This window comes from Schistocerca americana, chromosome 6 (assembly GCF_021461395.2).
Source record: "Schistocerca americana isolate TAMUIC-IGC-003095 chromosome 6, iqSchAmer2.1, whole genome shotgun sequence".
In the NCBI taxonomy this organism is placed as follows: Eukaryota; Metazoa; Arthropoda; class Insecta; order Orthoptera; family Acrididae; genus Schistocerca; species Schistocerca americana.
The window spans coordinates 296,639,725-296,652,552 of NC_060124.1; the positions used below are offsets into that span (position 1 = coordinate 296,639,725).

At 41.5% G+C, this 12,828-nt stretch overlaps 1 protein-coding gene across 1 annotated transcript in view; it reads left to right on the forward strand.

Moving 5' to 3' along the window:
- The first annotated feature begins 1,270 nt into the window (after positions 1 to 1,270).
- The window catches only part of LOC124620103 (beta-galactosidase-1-like protein 2), a 144,106-nt gene continuing 132,548 nt past the window's right edge, over positions 1,271 to 12,828 (forward strand). The window contains exon 1 of the mRNA XM_047146772.1: positions 1,271 to 1,331. Within this exon, the coding sequence (XP_047002728.1) occupies positions 1,271 to 1,331 (61 nt within the window). The remainder of the gene's footprint in view (positions 1,332 to 12,828) is intronic.

The following is a 12,828-nucleotide window of genomic DNA, read 5'->3' on the forward strand; positions in this document are numbered from 1 at the left end:
AACTCTATTAACTATCGGACTGACATAACACTGTACAGATTTTGTGTTAGAACTGACTTCGAGAAAGAAAAATACTGTTCTGTAAAAATGTACGGTATTGTATCTCTGTCGCAGGCGGCTTTCATTACGATAGTGAGGCATTTAAACTGTTAGGCAAACTGTTTCTCCCATAAATAATCTTTCTCATTATATATACACTTTTAACCTTCTGTCTACAACATACGGATCGAAATGACACGAGAGCGAGGAAAGCGCGCATGCGTCAGCGGCAGGTGGAGGGGGAAAATTTTTACATAATTGTTTCTTAAAATGCTGCAAACGACACGTTGCACGTAAAAAATGAGATGGGCCAAAAAGACCTGACATTGTAGAACATGTCGTGGCATTTCACGTTGTTGACCGAAAGTTAATCACAAACTGAATGCAGAACAATGTGCTGTTTTGTTTTTTTCCTAACAGACGGTTTCCACAGGAAACAGTACAGTTGTATTTCTGGCTTGCCGACTTATGATCGGAGTACTACTATAGAATCTGAATTTGCAATAACAATAAACAAGGCTCAATGTCTGAGAAGGGGATGGAAGAGGAGATGGAGTTGAATAGAGGGGGTGAGAGGAAATAGACACAGAGAGCGGAAAGGAGGAGATGGACGGAGAAAGAGGCAGGAGATGGAGAGAGACGGAGGAGAAGAATATGGAGAGAGAGGGGGGAGGAGATGATGCACAGAGAAAGGGGGATATGAAGAGGAGATGGGCAAAGGGAGGGGGAGGAGGAGATGAACATGGACAGAGCGGAGAAGTAGGGTAGGGCATATATCCAATTCCCATATATGCTAGAAACACGTGCTTTGTCTTTTGTTTCTTTTCCGTTTAACCAGACAGAACCATACTGAGCGGCTGGACGCACGATTTGAGGACACTGCTCTGCAGAATGGTACAGTGTCTCAAGCTTTCTCGAAATCTACAATTTTTTATTTTTTATGTTAAGTGTCTAAGAAACTCATGTGATCTATTCAGACGTCTCCGTTAATCGTTGTTCTTAACTGCCTTCACAACAAGTGATATTAGGAAAAGAGAGGTGACCTCCAAACTTGTTATGTCCAAATTAAATGTTACATTGATTGCTGTTTGGAGATAATTCATATCACGCACCCAGATTGTGATACGGTATCCGTGCGTGAGGTGAGTTATTCCTTAATCTGGGAAGGCCGACGTGCCGCTCACGATATATAAGTGAGTTCGAGATAAACCCGCCCCAGTTGGGATCTAACATGCTGTGGTTACTCGCGTGCACATTCGGCCTTGTGGCGACAGGAAGTGTTCACTGCCAAGGTAACGTACGGCCTGACGCAGGTGACCGTAGCAATACCGTGTTTACACGCAGATTAGTAAGGAATGTACCTCAATGGCCCGCACCACAAAAGTTCAAAATATGAAAAAATCTTCGTTTTAATCCTTAATAAGAAGAATTATTTTTATTATTTAACAGGAAATATGTGCCTGACAGTAACAAAAAACCCAAATAAATCAACATTTATTTTCAGAAAGAAATTGTCACTCTACAGCGAAGTGTGCGCTGATATGAAACTTCCTGGTAGATTAAAACCGTGTGCCAGACCGAGACTCGAACTCGGGACGTTTGCCTTCGGGGGCAAGTACTCTACCAACTGAATTACCAAGCACGACTCACGACCCGTCCTCACAGTTTTAATTCCACCAGTACCTCGTCTCCTACCTTCCAAACTTCACACAAGCTCTCCTGCGAACCTTGCAGAACTAGCACTCCTGGAAGAAAGGATATTGCGGAGACATGGCTTAGCCACAGCCTGGGGGTTGTTTCTAGAATGAAATTGTCACTCTACAGCGGAGTGTGCAAAGGTCCCGAGTTCGAGTCTCGGTCTGGCACACAGTTTTAATCTGCCAGGAAGTTTCATATCAGCGCACACTCCGCTGTCGAGTGACAATTTCATTCTAGAAACAAACCCCAGGCTGTGGCTAAGCCATGTCTCCGCAATATCCTTTCTTCCAGGAGTGCTACTTCTGCAAGGTTCGCACGAGAGCTTCTGTGAAGTTTGAAAGGTAGGAGCCGAGGTACTGGCGGAATTAAAACTGTGAGGACGGGTCGTGAGTCGTGCTTGGGTAGTTTAGTTGGTAGAGCACTTGCCCGCGAAAGGCAAAGGTCCCGAGTTCGAGTCTCGGTCTGGCACACAGTTTTAATCTGCCAGGAAGTAACATACATTTTTCTTTTTGGCAAGGAGGTACATTAATATATTAGTACACTGAAGAAACTCAACAATAATTCACTAAAAATCCCATCAATTAAGGATTCCAGTACGTATCATTTTCATCAATACTCGTGTAATGGAACTCTACAAAAATAGATAAACTGTGTAAAAAAAAAGTTAATGTCAGGAATTAGCTTCAAATTCACGAATATTTTTAGTTAATTAATCCATTTATCACTCAACACACATTTTTGTGGAACATTCTAGGCATCCAGCTATATCACAATTCATACACTTGCATGTAGTATTCCTATTATTCTGGTAAGAACAAAGACGGCATTTCCTGTTTTATTTGTTTTGTATCCCGCCTGGATAGGCGGCGCGTGGATCGGCTCCTGTGAACTGCTTCTGCAAAATAGTCCGAGTGTGAAGGACGCGAGTAGGAGCAGGAAAAGGTGAAATGCTTCGGTACTGCATGTAAATTAAATGGACATTTAATAGAGAATATTAGTCAATGACATATACGTAACTTTTGGTAAAGATGAGCACGTAGACGCGAAGCCTTTGTCCATGTATCAAGGCTAGCAGTTACTAGTAGTTGGAGAAACTATCATTGAAGTAACAAAGTCTGGAATGGCTGGCCCCCTATGAAGTAGAAGCTAAGTTGCTAGGTCGTCTGCTCTTGATTAAATGGGCTGAATCTGGAGCGGCGCTCGTCGAGCTTCACAGCGTCGGCTAGAGGGCGCTGTGGTCGGCGTTGTTCGTCCACTTTCGTAGTGCCAACCTACTAGAGCGCACCTACGTTGTGGCAACGTAGCTATCGATACCACAATTTCATACAAATCATTAGATTTGCAATTACTTTCCTAATGTACTTCAGTCTTGTTGCTGTACTGTTCCACTTCAACATTTGTCTGTTTCACAGATAGTTCTATGGGTTCATCATCAGACAAAACGTACCATATATCTTGTATCTCAGGATTATCACCTGAATTTTTAACAGACCTTGTTGCTTCCAGTATTCCCCAGATTATGTACTCACGAGGTACTCGTCTAGTTTTATTTAATTCTTTTGGTTGCCAACAATATCTATTTTTTCCCATCGTAAATAAAAGGAACTGAAATATTGTTATTCGTATGGTCACATGTGCTGGAAAAGTCAACGCTTAAGACAGAATCTTGTTCATCAGAGGAAGACTTAGAGGTTGCTTTTTCACGATAAGCCGAAGAATCTGCAGTCGTAATGTGATTCTTGAGTTTCTCCCGGCGTATTTGATAATCAAAATATCCACGAGTGTACTGCCGGTCTACAGTGCCCAACGGGCACAATATTTCGGCGAAATATTGTGCCCGCTGGACACTGTAGACCGGCAATACACCCGTGGATATTTTGATTAACAATCGTAATAATCAGGAAATACATCTCTCCACCTACATCTTCCTGCATCCTAGCAAGTTTCTTTCTTCAAAATTTGGGTCATCCACTCTCAATACTTCGTTTCGTTTCCTTTTTCGTGAAGTAGATGGAATTTGCTCCATTTCCCCACCTGTATAACATATTTTAAAAAATGCTATGACTTTTGACTTAAAATAATGTCTAAAAGAAAAGGCAGTTAGCTGCATCTAGTTCTACTAACCAGAAATAAAAGTATCACTTTTGGAAATACAATAGAAACCTAATAAAACTTGCGTTACTGGGTATGTATTCCACACACACCGTAATATTTGAGAAAACAACTCTTACTTCACGTGTAACCGTCACCATCAACAAAAACTCACACCACAAGACTGACAAAGACATTGTGTGAGGCTACAGAGGCATTCTTGCCAAAATCACAAATAATATTGTCAATCTAACAAAACAAAAATACAAAATGGCTCTGAGCACTATGCGACTTAACTTCTGAGGTCATCAGTCGCCTAGAACTTAGAACTAATGAAACCTAACTAACCTAAGGACATCACACACATCCATGCACGAGGCAGGATTCGAACCTGCGACCATAGCGGTCGCTCGGTTCCAGACTGTAGCGCCTAGAACCGCACGGCCACTCCGGCTGGCAAACAAAAATACAGACATGTTCCTCAGACACAGAAGTCCTTTAAAGAATTAATACTGTGATGCGGCTCCTCTTGTAAAGGTAAAGACGTAAACGTAATTATTTTCTGTGGAATGAAACTATACAGTTCTAGGGGTCTTTTAGAGTCTCAATCATTTATGATTTATATGTGCAGACTGAAGTGACGAATGAAAATTTGTACGAAGGCTGGTATTCGAGGCCGGAGGTCGTGCCCACTTGGCAGGTTCTATTCCACTACAGTTGGAGAGCCTCCGAGTTAGGGGGAATGCGAAGTGGGCTGAGGCGTGACTGTCAGTTTGGACCGCTGCGGGAGGCGCGCTAGGGCAGTCCGTAGAGTAGGGCGAAGCCACTGTTCCGGGGTGGCGCCTACTGAGCAGCAGTCCCGTGTTCGAATTCTGGTCTTGGTATAAAATTTCATTCGCCCCTCCATTCTACATACATACATCACATTTTGTACGGGTTTCTTCGGCTGATTTTTCAGTGTGAAGTTGATAAGCCAACATCCATATCTCAAAACCAGCGCTCCCTCGCACCAAATTCTCTTAAAGAATGATGAACGGAATTTCGACAGTTTGAAGTGAGTTTGATTTCGCAGGAAGCTGATTTTTCATGCTGCATTTCTTCCAAACCAAGACCTATAACTGTTTTTACTTTTAGAGCTCTTGATGATCGAGGAAACCGTTTTTGGATAAAACTGTTAAGGTTTTGTGAACGGGTTTTTTCGGCCGACGCTTATCTGGCAATTTTTTGACAGAATGAGATTTTCACTCTGCAGCGGAGTGTGCGCTGATATGAAACTTCCTGGCAGATTAAAACTGTGTGCCGGGCCGAGAAGGTAGGAGACGAGGTACTGGCAGAATTAAAGCTGTGAGGAGCGGGCGTGAGTCGTGCTTGGGTAGCTCAGTTGGTAGAGCACTTGCCCGCGAAAGGCAAAGGTCCCGTGTTCGAGTCTCGGCCCGGCACACAGTTTTAATCTGCCAGGAAGTTTCAATTTTTTGACATTTCACCAGCACGAGTGGCTGGAATTATCAAAGCTTTACTCTCCAACGATGGTGGGGGTAGCTTTGATGATTCTAACCACTTGTGCTGGCGAAACGACAGAAAAATTATCACACATACGTCGGCTGAAGAACCTGAGACAGACACTAACTGGTCATTTGTTATTTTTGGATAACTTAATATGTTTCCAGAATGAGATTTTTCACTCTGCAACGGAGTGTGCGCTGATATGAAACTTCCTGGCAGATTAAAATTGTGTGCCAGACCGAGACTCGTACTCGGGACCTTTGCCTTTCGCGGGCAAGTGCTCTACCAACTGAGTTACCCAAGCACAACTCACAACCCGTTCTCACAGCTTTACAGTCTCGGTCCGGCCCACAGTTTTAATCTGTGAGGAAGTTTCATAACTACACACACTCCGCTCCCAAATGAAAATTTCATTCTGGAAACATCCCCTAGGCTGTGGCTAAGCCATGCCTCTGCATTATCCTTTCTTCCAGGAGTGCTACTTCTGCAAGGTTCGCAGGAGAGCTTCTGTGAAGTTTGGAAGGTAGGAGACGAGGCACTAGCAGATGTAAAGCTGATTGGAAATCTGTTGGCACATAGGGCAAACCTACTTTATCTGACAATGTTAATCAGAGGCAATAATGTTTTTTATAGATAAATAATCACCTTAACTCCAGGAAATTAATTAAATGGTCAACAAGTGCTTTGCAGTGTACATGTTACAATGAAAAGAAATTATGGTAAACAAAATATAAGTAAGTTAACTAAAGTTATCAAAAGTTACTTGGTATATTGTTGCTGGAGCAGCCTGCCTGTTGATGGAGTTGTTCACTGTAGAATGATTCTGATTTAATAGCACAGTGAGTGCAAGGGCAGGAGTTACAAGATTTTGTAATGGCTGTGTTGCAGTGTTATGTGTTCTGAATGGAACTTGAGACAAGCATAATATCAGTTTAGTGCAAGGATGTAAGATCTCAACACGCCCCGTTCTCACTGCTTCAATTCTGCCAGTACCTCGTCTCCTACCTTCCAAACTTCACAGAACCTCTTCTGCGAACCTTGCAGAACTAGCACTCCTGGAAGAAAGGATTTTGCGGAGGCAAAGGCAAAAGGCAAAGGTACCGAGTTCGAGTCTCTGTCCGGCACACAGTTTTAATCTGCCAGGAAGTTTCATATCAGCGCACACTCCGCTGCAGAGTGAAAAATCTCATTCTCGAAACATCCCCCAGGCTGTGGCTAAGCCATGTCTCCGCAATATCCTTTCTTCCAGGAGTGCTAGTTCTGTAAGGTTCGCAGAAGAGCTTCTGTGAAGTTTGGAAGGTAGGAGACGAGGTACTGGCAGAATTGAAGCTGTGAGGCCGGGGCGTGAGTCGTGCTTGGGTAGAGCACTTGCCCGCGAAAGGCAAAGGTCCCGAGTTCGAGTCTCGGTCCGGCACATAGTTTTAATCTGCTAGGAAGTTTCACTTGACATGTTAACAAGATATTATGGTAAATATACTAGAAGTCTTAAAGTCCATAGTGTCTGAAAGATGGCTTGCTGATTCTTGACCTCAGAGCAAAGTTACTCGACCACCGCAAGCGTTTAAGTGGGAATTTCGATACTCAAACAATTGCGTCTAAAAAGTTTACGAATGTGTTTAATAAAATGCTAGCTGTTCCTGGCAACGCATTGCTGTAGCTTAGTCGGGTTAAATGGAAGAGAAAGAAAAGAAAAAGCACACGTTTCTTCCCCATCTCTTTATGTCTCCTCCTCCCCCTCTCTTTGTGCATCTCCTCGTTCTTCCGCCTCCCTCTGTCCATCACCTCCTCCCCCTCTCTCTGACCATCTTCTCCTCCCTCTCTATCTCCATCTCCTCCTGCCACCTCTCTCTTTTTTTCTCCCTCTGTCTGTCCAACAGCTCATCCTCCCTTTCTCTGTCCATCTTCTCCTCCCCACCCTTTCCATCCACTCCTGTCCACTCTCTCCCTCTCTCTCTCTGTCCATCACCTCCTCCCCCTTTCGATGATCATCCTCTTCTCCCCCCCCCCCCCATCCCTCTCTGTCTCCCCCTGCATCATCTCTCTGTCCATCTCCCCTTTCCGCTTTCTGTGTCCATTTCCTCTTAACCCCTCTGCCCATTTCCTCTTCCCCCCCCTCTCTCTCTCTGACCTTGAGGCTTGTTCATTGTTATTGCAAATTCAGATTCTGTAGTAGTCTAATCCTATTCTGTGCAGGTCTCTTTATCTCCAAATAACTACTGCAACCTACGTCCTTCTGAATTTGCTTGCTCTATCCATCTCTTGATCTCCCTATACATTTTTATCCCCCTCCAACCCCCCCCCCCCCTCACACACCTCACACACACAATTCCTTCGAATATTAAATTGGCGATCCCTTGATGTCTCAGAATGTGTCCTATCAGCCAACACCTCCTTTAGTCAAGAGTTACGTCCTAAATTTAATTTCTCCCCATTTCTCTTTCAGTACCTCTTCAATAGTCACATGAAGTACCCATCTAGTAGTAGTAGTAGCGGCTTTATTCATCTGTAGATCTTTTTTTTTACATGGATATAGGATATGTTAAAGTATTTAAAAGTTCAGACCAATTTAAAATAAGCTAATTCGTATTCACATACATTTACAGACTTCTAGTTGGACACAATCATTAGGTCTACTCCTGGTATACAATATTTTTTTTCCAAATAACTTATTAAATAATGTAATGCCACACTGTTCACTCATATCTCACTGTCAGTCACTGCACACACTATACACACATCGTTTCATAACACTTCACTCATTACACACACAAACACAAACACACACACACTGGTGATTTCTGTGCCATTTTCTGAACTTCCCATTTGCTATCGTGAAAAACTGAGCCAGCATCCCTCTATAATGAGTGAGGTGTTGAGCTCTGGAAGAGGAAGAGGTATTAGTATTGTGCTATGCATAGCTTGGGGATAAGTACTTCCAGAAAAGGAAAAAAGAAGGAAAAAAATGTAGTGTGAAGGTGTTATGTGGAATGTTAGATGTTTTAAAATCATTATTATCATTTATTTGTATAACATTTTTTTACCAAACCCCTACTCCGTTTTATCTAAGTAATCCTACAATGTATAAAATGTGTTGCATAACAGGTATCTTTTAGCTGCCTTTTTAAATAAGAGTATTTTTGTAATTTCTTTAATCTCTTTTGGTAAGGTACTGTACAGTTTTATTCCTTGATAGAAAACGCTGTTTTGATTTTTATGTTTACTTTTTTCTTGGTAAATGTAAGTTGAGTCTAGCTCTTGTTCCATGATCATGGACAGAGCTGTTTGTGCAGTAAATAACAATGTTATTTTTGATGTGTGCAACTGATTGATAAATGTATACACATGGAGCAGTTAAAATCCCCAGTTTTTGAACAGATCTTTACAATGAGCTCGACTACTATTGTTGGTAATTATTCTTAAGGCTCTTTTCTGGAGTTTGGAAATTGTGTTCATATTTTGCGCATTTGTTCCCTCAAAAAAGAATGCCATAGGTAAGAACTGAGTGTACATGTGAATAGTATGTAAGTAAAAGACACTGCATGCTACACACTGATGATAGGATTCTAAGGGCATATAATGCTGCTGACACTCTGTTTGCAAGTACATTTGTGTGTTCACACCACTTCAACTGAGAATCAATATTCATTCCTACAAATTTTGCATTTGTCACACAGTCTACACAGGATTCCATATATATTTAATTTAACATTGTCGTTTTTTCTCTTCAAACTGAAATTCATGGCATTACTTATCTTTATGTTCAATGTCATTTTATTATTTATTGACCAATCATAAACTTCCTTGAGAGTTTCATTTGCTTTCTCTGCAAGGAATCCTGTTGTTTTCTCAGAGACTATAATATTGCTGTCATCAGCAAAGAGAATTGTTTCACCATGAGTAACACTACTGGGAAAGTCATTATTGTACATCAGTAATGTATTGGTCCTCATATGCTACCTTGCAGAACCCCCATATTAATGTATTTTGTTTCTGATAAGTGTTTTACTAAATGTTTAGATCTATTTGAAGTATGTGTTATCTCTACTCTTTGTACCCTATCTCTTAGGTGTGACTAAAACCAGTCATTAGCTACCCCTCTTATTCCTAATGCTTCAAATTTATATAATATAATCTCGTGGTCGACTGTATCAAACGCCTTAGAAAGATCCAAAAATATGCCTGTGACATACTCATCTCTTTGTACCCTATCTGTTAGGTATGGTCAAAACCAGTCATTAGCTACCCCTCTTATTCCTAATGCTTCAAATTTATTTAATAGAATCTTGTGGTCGACTGTATCAAACGCCCTAGAAAGATCCAAAAATATGCCTGTGACATACTCATCTTTATCAAGAGCATCAAGTACAACTTTTGTGAATTCTAGTATGGCTGACTCCGTATTTTGGCCACTTCGGAAACCAAACTGTATTTATTCAGGCAATTCATTAATCTGCCTTTCATAATTGCTTCTATTATTTTTGAGAATGGTGACAGCAGGGAGATGGGCCACTAATTTTCTGTCTTCTGCAGTACCTTTCTTAAGCAAAGGTACAACTCTTGTCTGTTTTAACTGCTATGGAAATGTTCCTGATGTGAAGGATTCATTTATTACGTTTGTTAAGGGGCCTTGTATAATTCCTACGCATTGTTTCAGTACACACATTGGTACTTCATCTAAGCCTACTGACTTTATTTTTTAGTTTTTGAACAGTTTTATTGACTTCATTCTCTGTGGTTGGAGGTAACATCATTGTATTTAGTGCAACATTATTTCAGGTGTTATATTTGTTTTGAGGAATTTTTTTAGTAACTTCTCTGCAATACTTGAAAAATGCTCATTTACATCTAATTTTCAGCATCCTTTTGTAGCACCACATTTCTAAAGTTTCTATTATCATCGATGTTTCACTTCCATACATGGCTACACTCCGTCCAAATACTTTTCGAAAAGACTTCCTGACACTTAAATCTATATTCGATGCTAACAAATTTCTTTTCTTCAGAAACACTTTTCTTGCCATTGCCAGTCTCCATTTTTATTCTCTCTACCTCGACTATTATCCGTTATTCTGTTGCTCAGATAATAAAACTCTTATACTACTTCAAGTGTCTTGTGTCCTAATCTAATTCCTTCAGCATCACTTGATTTAATTCGAGTACATTCCATTATCATTTTTTTTGCTTTTGTTGATTTTCATCTTAGTCCTCCTTTCAATCGCACAAGCACGTAAAATTCCGCTTAAAAATCATTTCATTTGTTGAAGAAACGAATATTTACGTTTTTGTATAGGTCTCCCGTAAGTATTACGTACAGAGCGACAATTATTGAACTATACGAAAAAAACGTAAATTATTTACAAACTACTGCTTGCACACACTTTATTCAACATGTGAATGTCGCTACAGATATACGGATTTAGGTTTTGACATGCTCGATATACCTGCCATCATTGGCAATCATGTGACGCAAACGAATAGCGAAATTCTGCATGGCCCGCTGAACTGTCGGAACATAGATGCTATCGATGACCTCCTAAATGGCTGTTTTCAGCTCAGCAATGGTTTTGAGGTTACTGCTGTACACCTTGTTTGCACCCACGAAAAGAGAGTCACATGTGTTCAGATTCGGAGAATATGGCGGCCAATCGAAGCACATGCCAATGGCCTCTGGGTACCCCAGAAACAGAATGCGGCCCCCAAAGCGCTCCTCCAAGACATCAGACACTCTCCTGCTTCGATGGGGTCGAGCACCGTCTTGCTAGAATCACATCTTTTCGATATCAGGGTCATTTTGTATAATGGGGATGAAATCATCTTCCAAAACCTTCGCGTACGTCGGATAGTCACCGAGCCATCAAGGAATATCGCACAGATTATTCCGTGATTGGACACTGCACACCACACAGTCACCCGTCAAGGGTGGAGAGACTTCTCGATCGGGAAATGCGGATTCTCAGTCCTCAAAATGCGCCAATTTTGCTTATTGACGAACCCATCAAAATGAAAGTGTGCTTCGTTGCTAAAACAATCCATACAGCGCATATTGATTCCCATCGTCTCCCAAGGCCAACCGTGAAGTTTGAACGTTCTAACGTAAACGGTTCAGAAGTTATGACGATTTTATTTCATATTGTTCAATAACTGTCTCCCTGTATGTATTTATATATTGTATGTGGCTCTCTAGTAGGTACATAAAAAAACGCGCGTATTCAAATGCAACGTTGTATCAAAATTTCAAAGCATTCGGTGAAGAACTTTCGGAGATTTACGATTATGTACAAACACAAATTTACATTTTTATTTATGTAGATAATTTGGTAGTAATAATTACTCTAATGACCCGCCCAGAGGACCTAGAGCTCTGTCATATAAGGGTGTCGCGGATGAAGCTCTTTCTCTTGAATAAATCATCCAGTTTTTCTGAAACTGTAATCATTTGTTTATGTCTTCATGTACAGGACATTTACCGATTTCCGTCCCATTCGGGTAATTCCTCCGTGGTGCGTTGGTTTTCTTTTCTTAGAGTGTATGTAAGTGGCTAAAAGACTTTTTAAGTAATAGAACCTAGTACGATGTCCTCGATTGGGTTGTTGTTTGGGGGAAGAGACCAAACAGCGAGGTCATCGGTCTCATCGGATCAGGGAAGGACTGCGAAGGAAGTCGGCCGTGCCCTTTGAAAGGAACAATCCCGGCATTTATCTAGAGCGATTTAGGGAAATCACGGAAAACCTAAATCAGGATGGCCGGACGTGGGATTGAACCGTCGTCCTCCCGAATGCGAGTCCAGTGTGCTAACCACTGCGTCACCTCGCTCGGTACGATGTCCTCGACGGCCGGTATTCGTCAGAGACGTGGGTATCGTCAGGAGTGCCTTAGGAAAGTGTGACACGACCGCTATTATTTTCTGTATACATAAATTATACGGCAGACAGGGAGAACAGCAATCTGCGGCTGTTTGCAGATGATGCAGTGGTGTACGCCAAAGTGCTGTCATTGATTGTCTGTAGGAGAATAAACGATGGCTTAGATCAAATTGCTTGATCGTTTGATGAATTGCAGCTAGCTCTAAATGTAGAAAAATGTCAGTTAATGCAGATGAGAGGGGAAAACAGCGGATGAGTAGGAAAAACAGCATTAGCAGTGTGCTGCTTGACACAGTCACGTCATTTAAATACCTGGGCGCAACGTTTCAAAGCGATATGAAATGGAATGAGCAAGTAACGATTGTAGTAGGGAAGTCGACTTTGGTTTAGTGGGAGAATTTAGGGAAAGTGTGGTTCATCTGCTAAGGAGACACAGATACGACACTAGTGAGAGCCATTCTGGAGTACTGCTCGAATGTTTGGGTTTAAAGGAAGACATTGAAGCAGTTCAGATGCGGGCTGCGTTTGTTACCAATAGTTTCGAACAACACACAGGGTAACTCAAACGGGAATCTCTGGAAGGAAGGCGATGTTCTTTTCGAGGAACACTATTGAGAAAATTCAGAAAAATGGC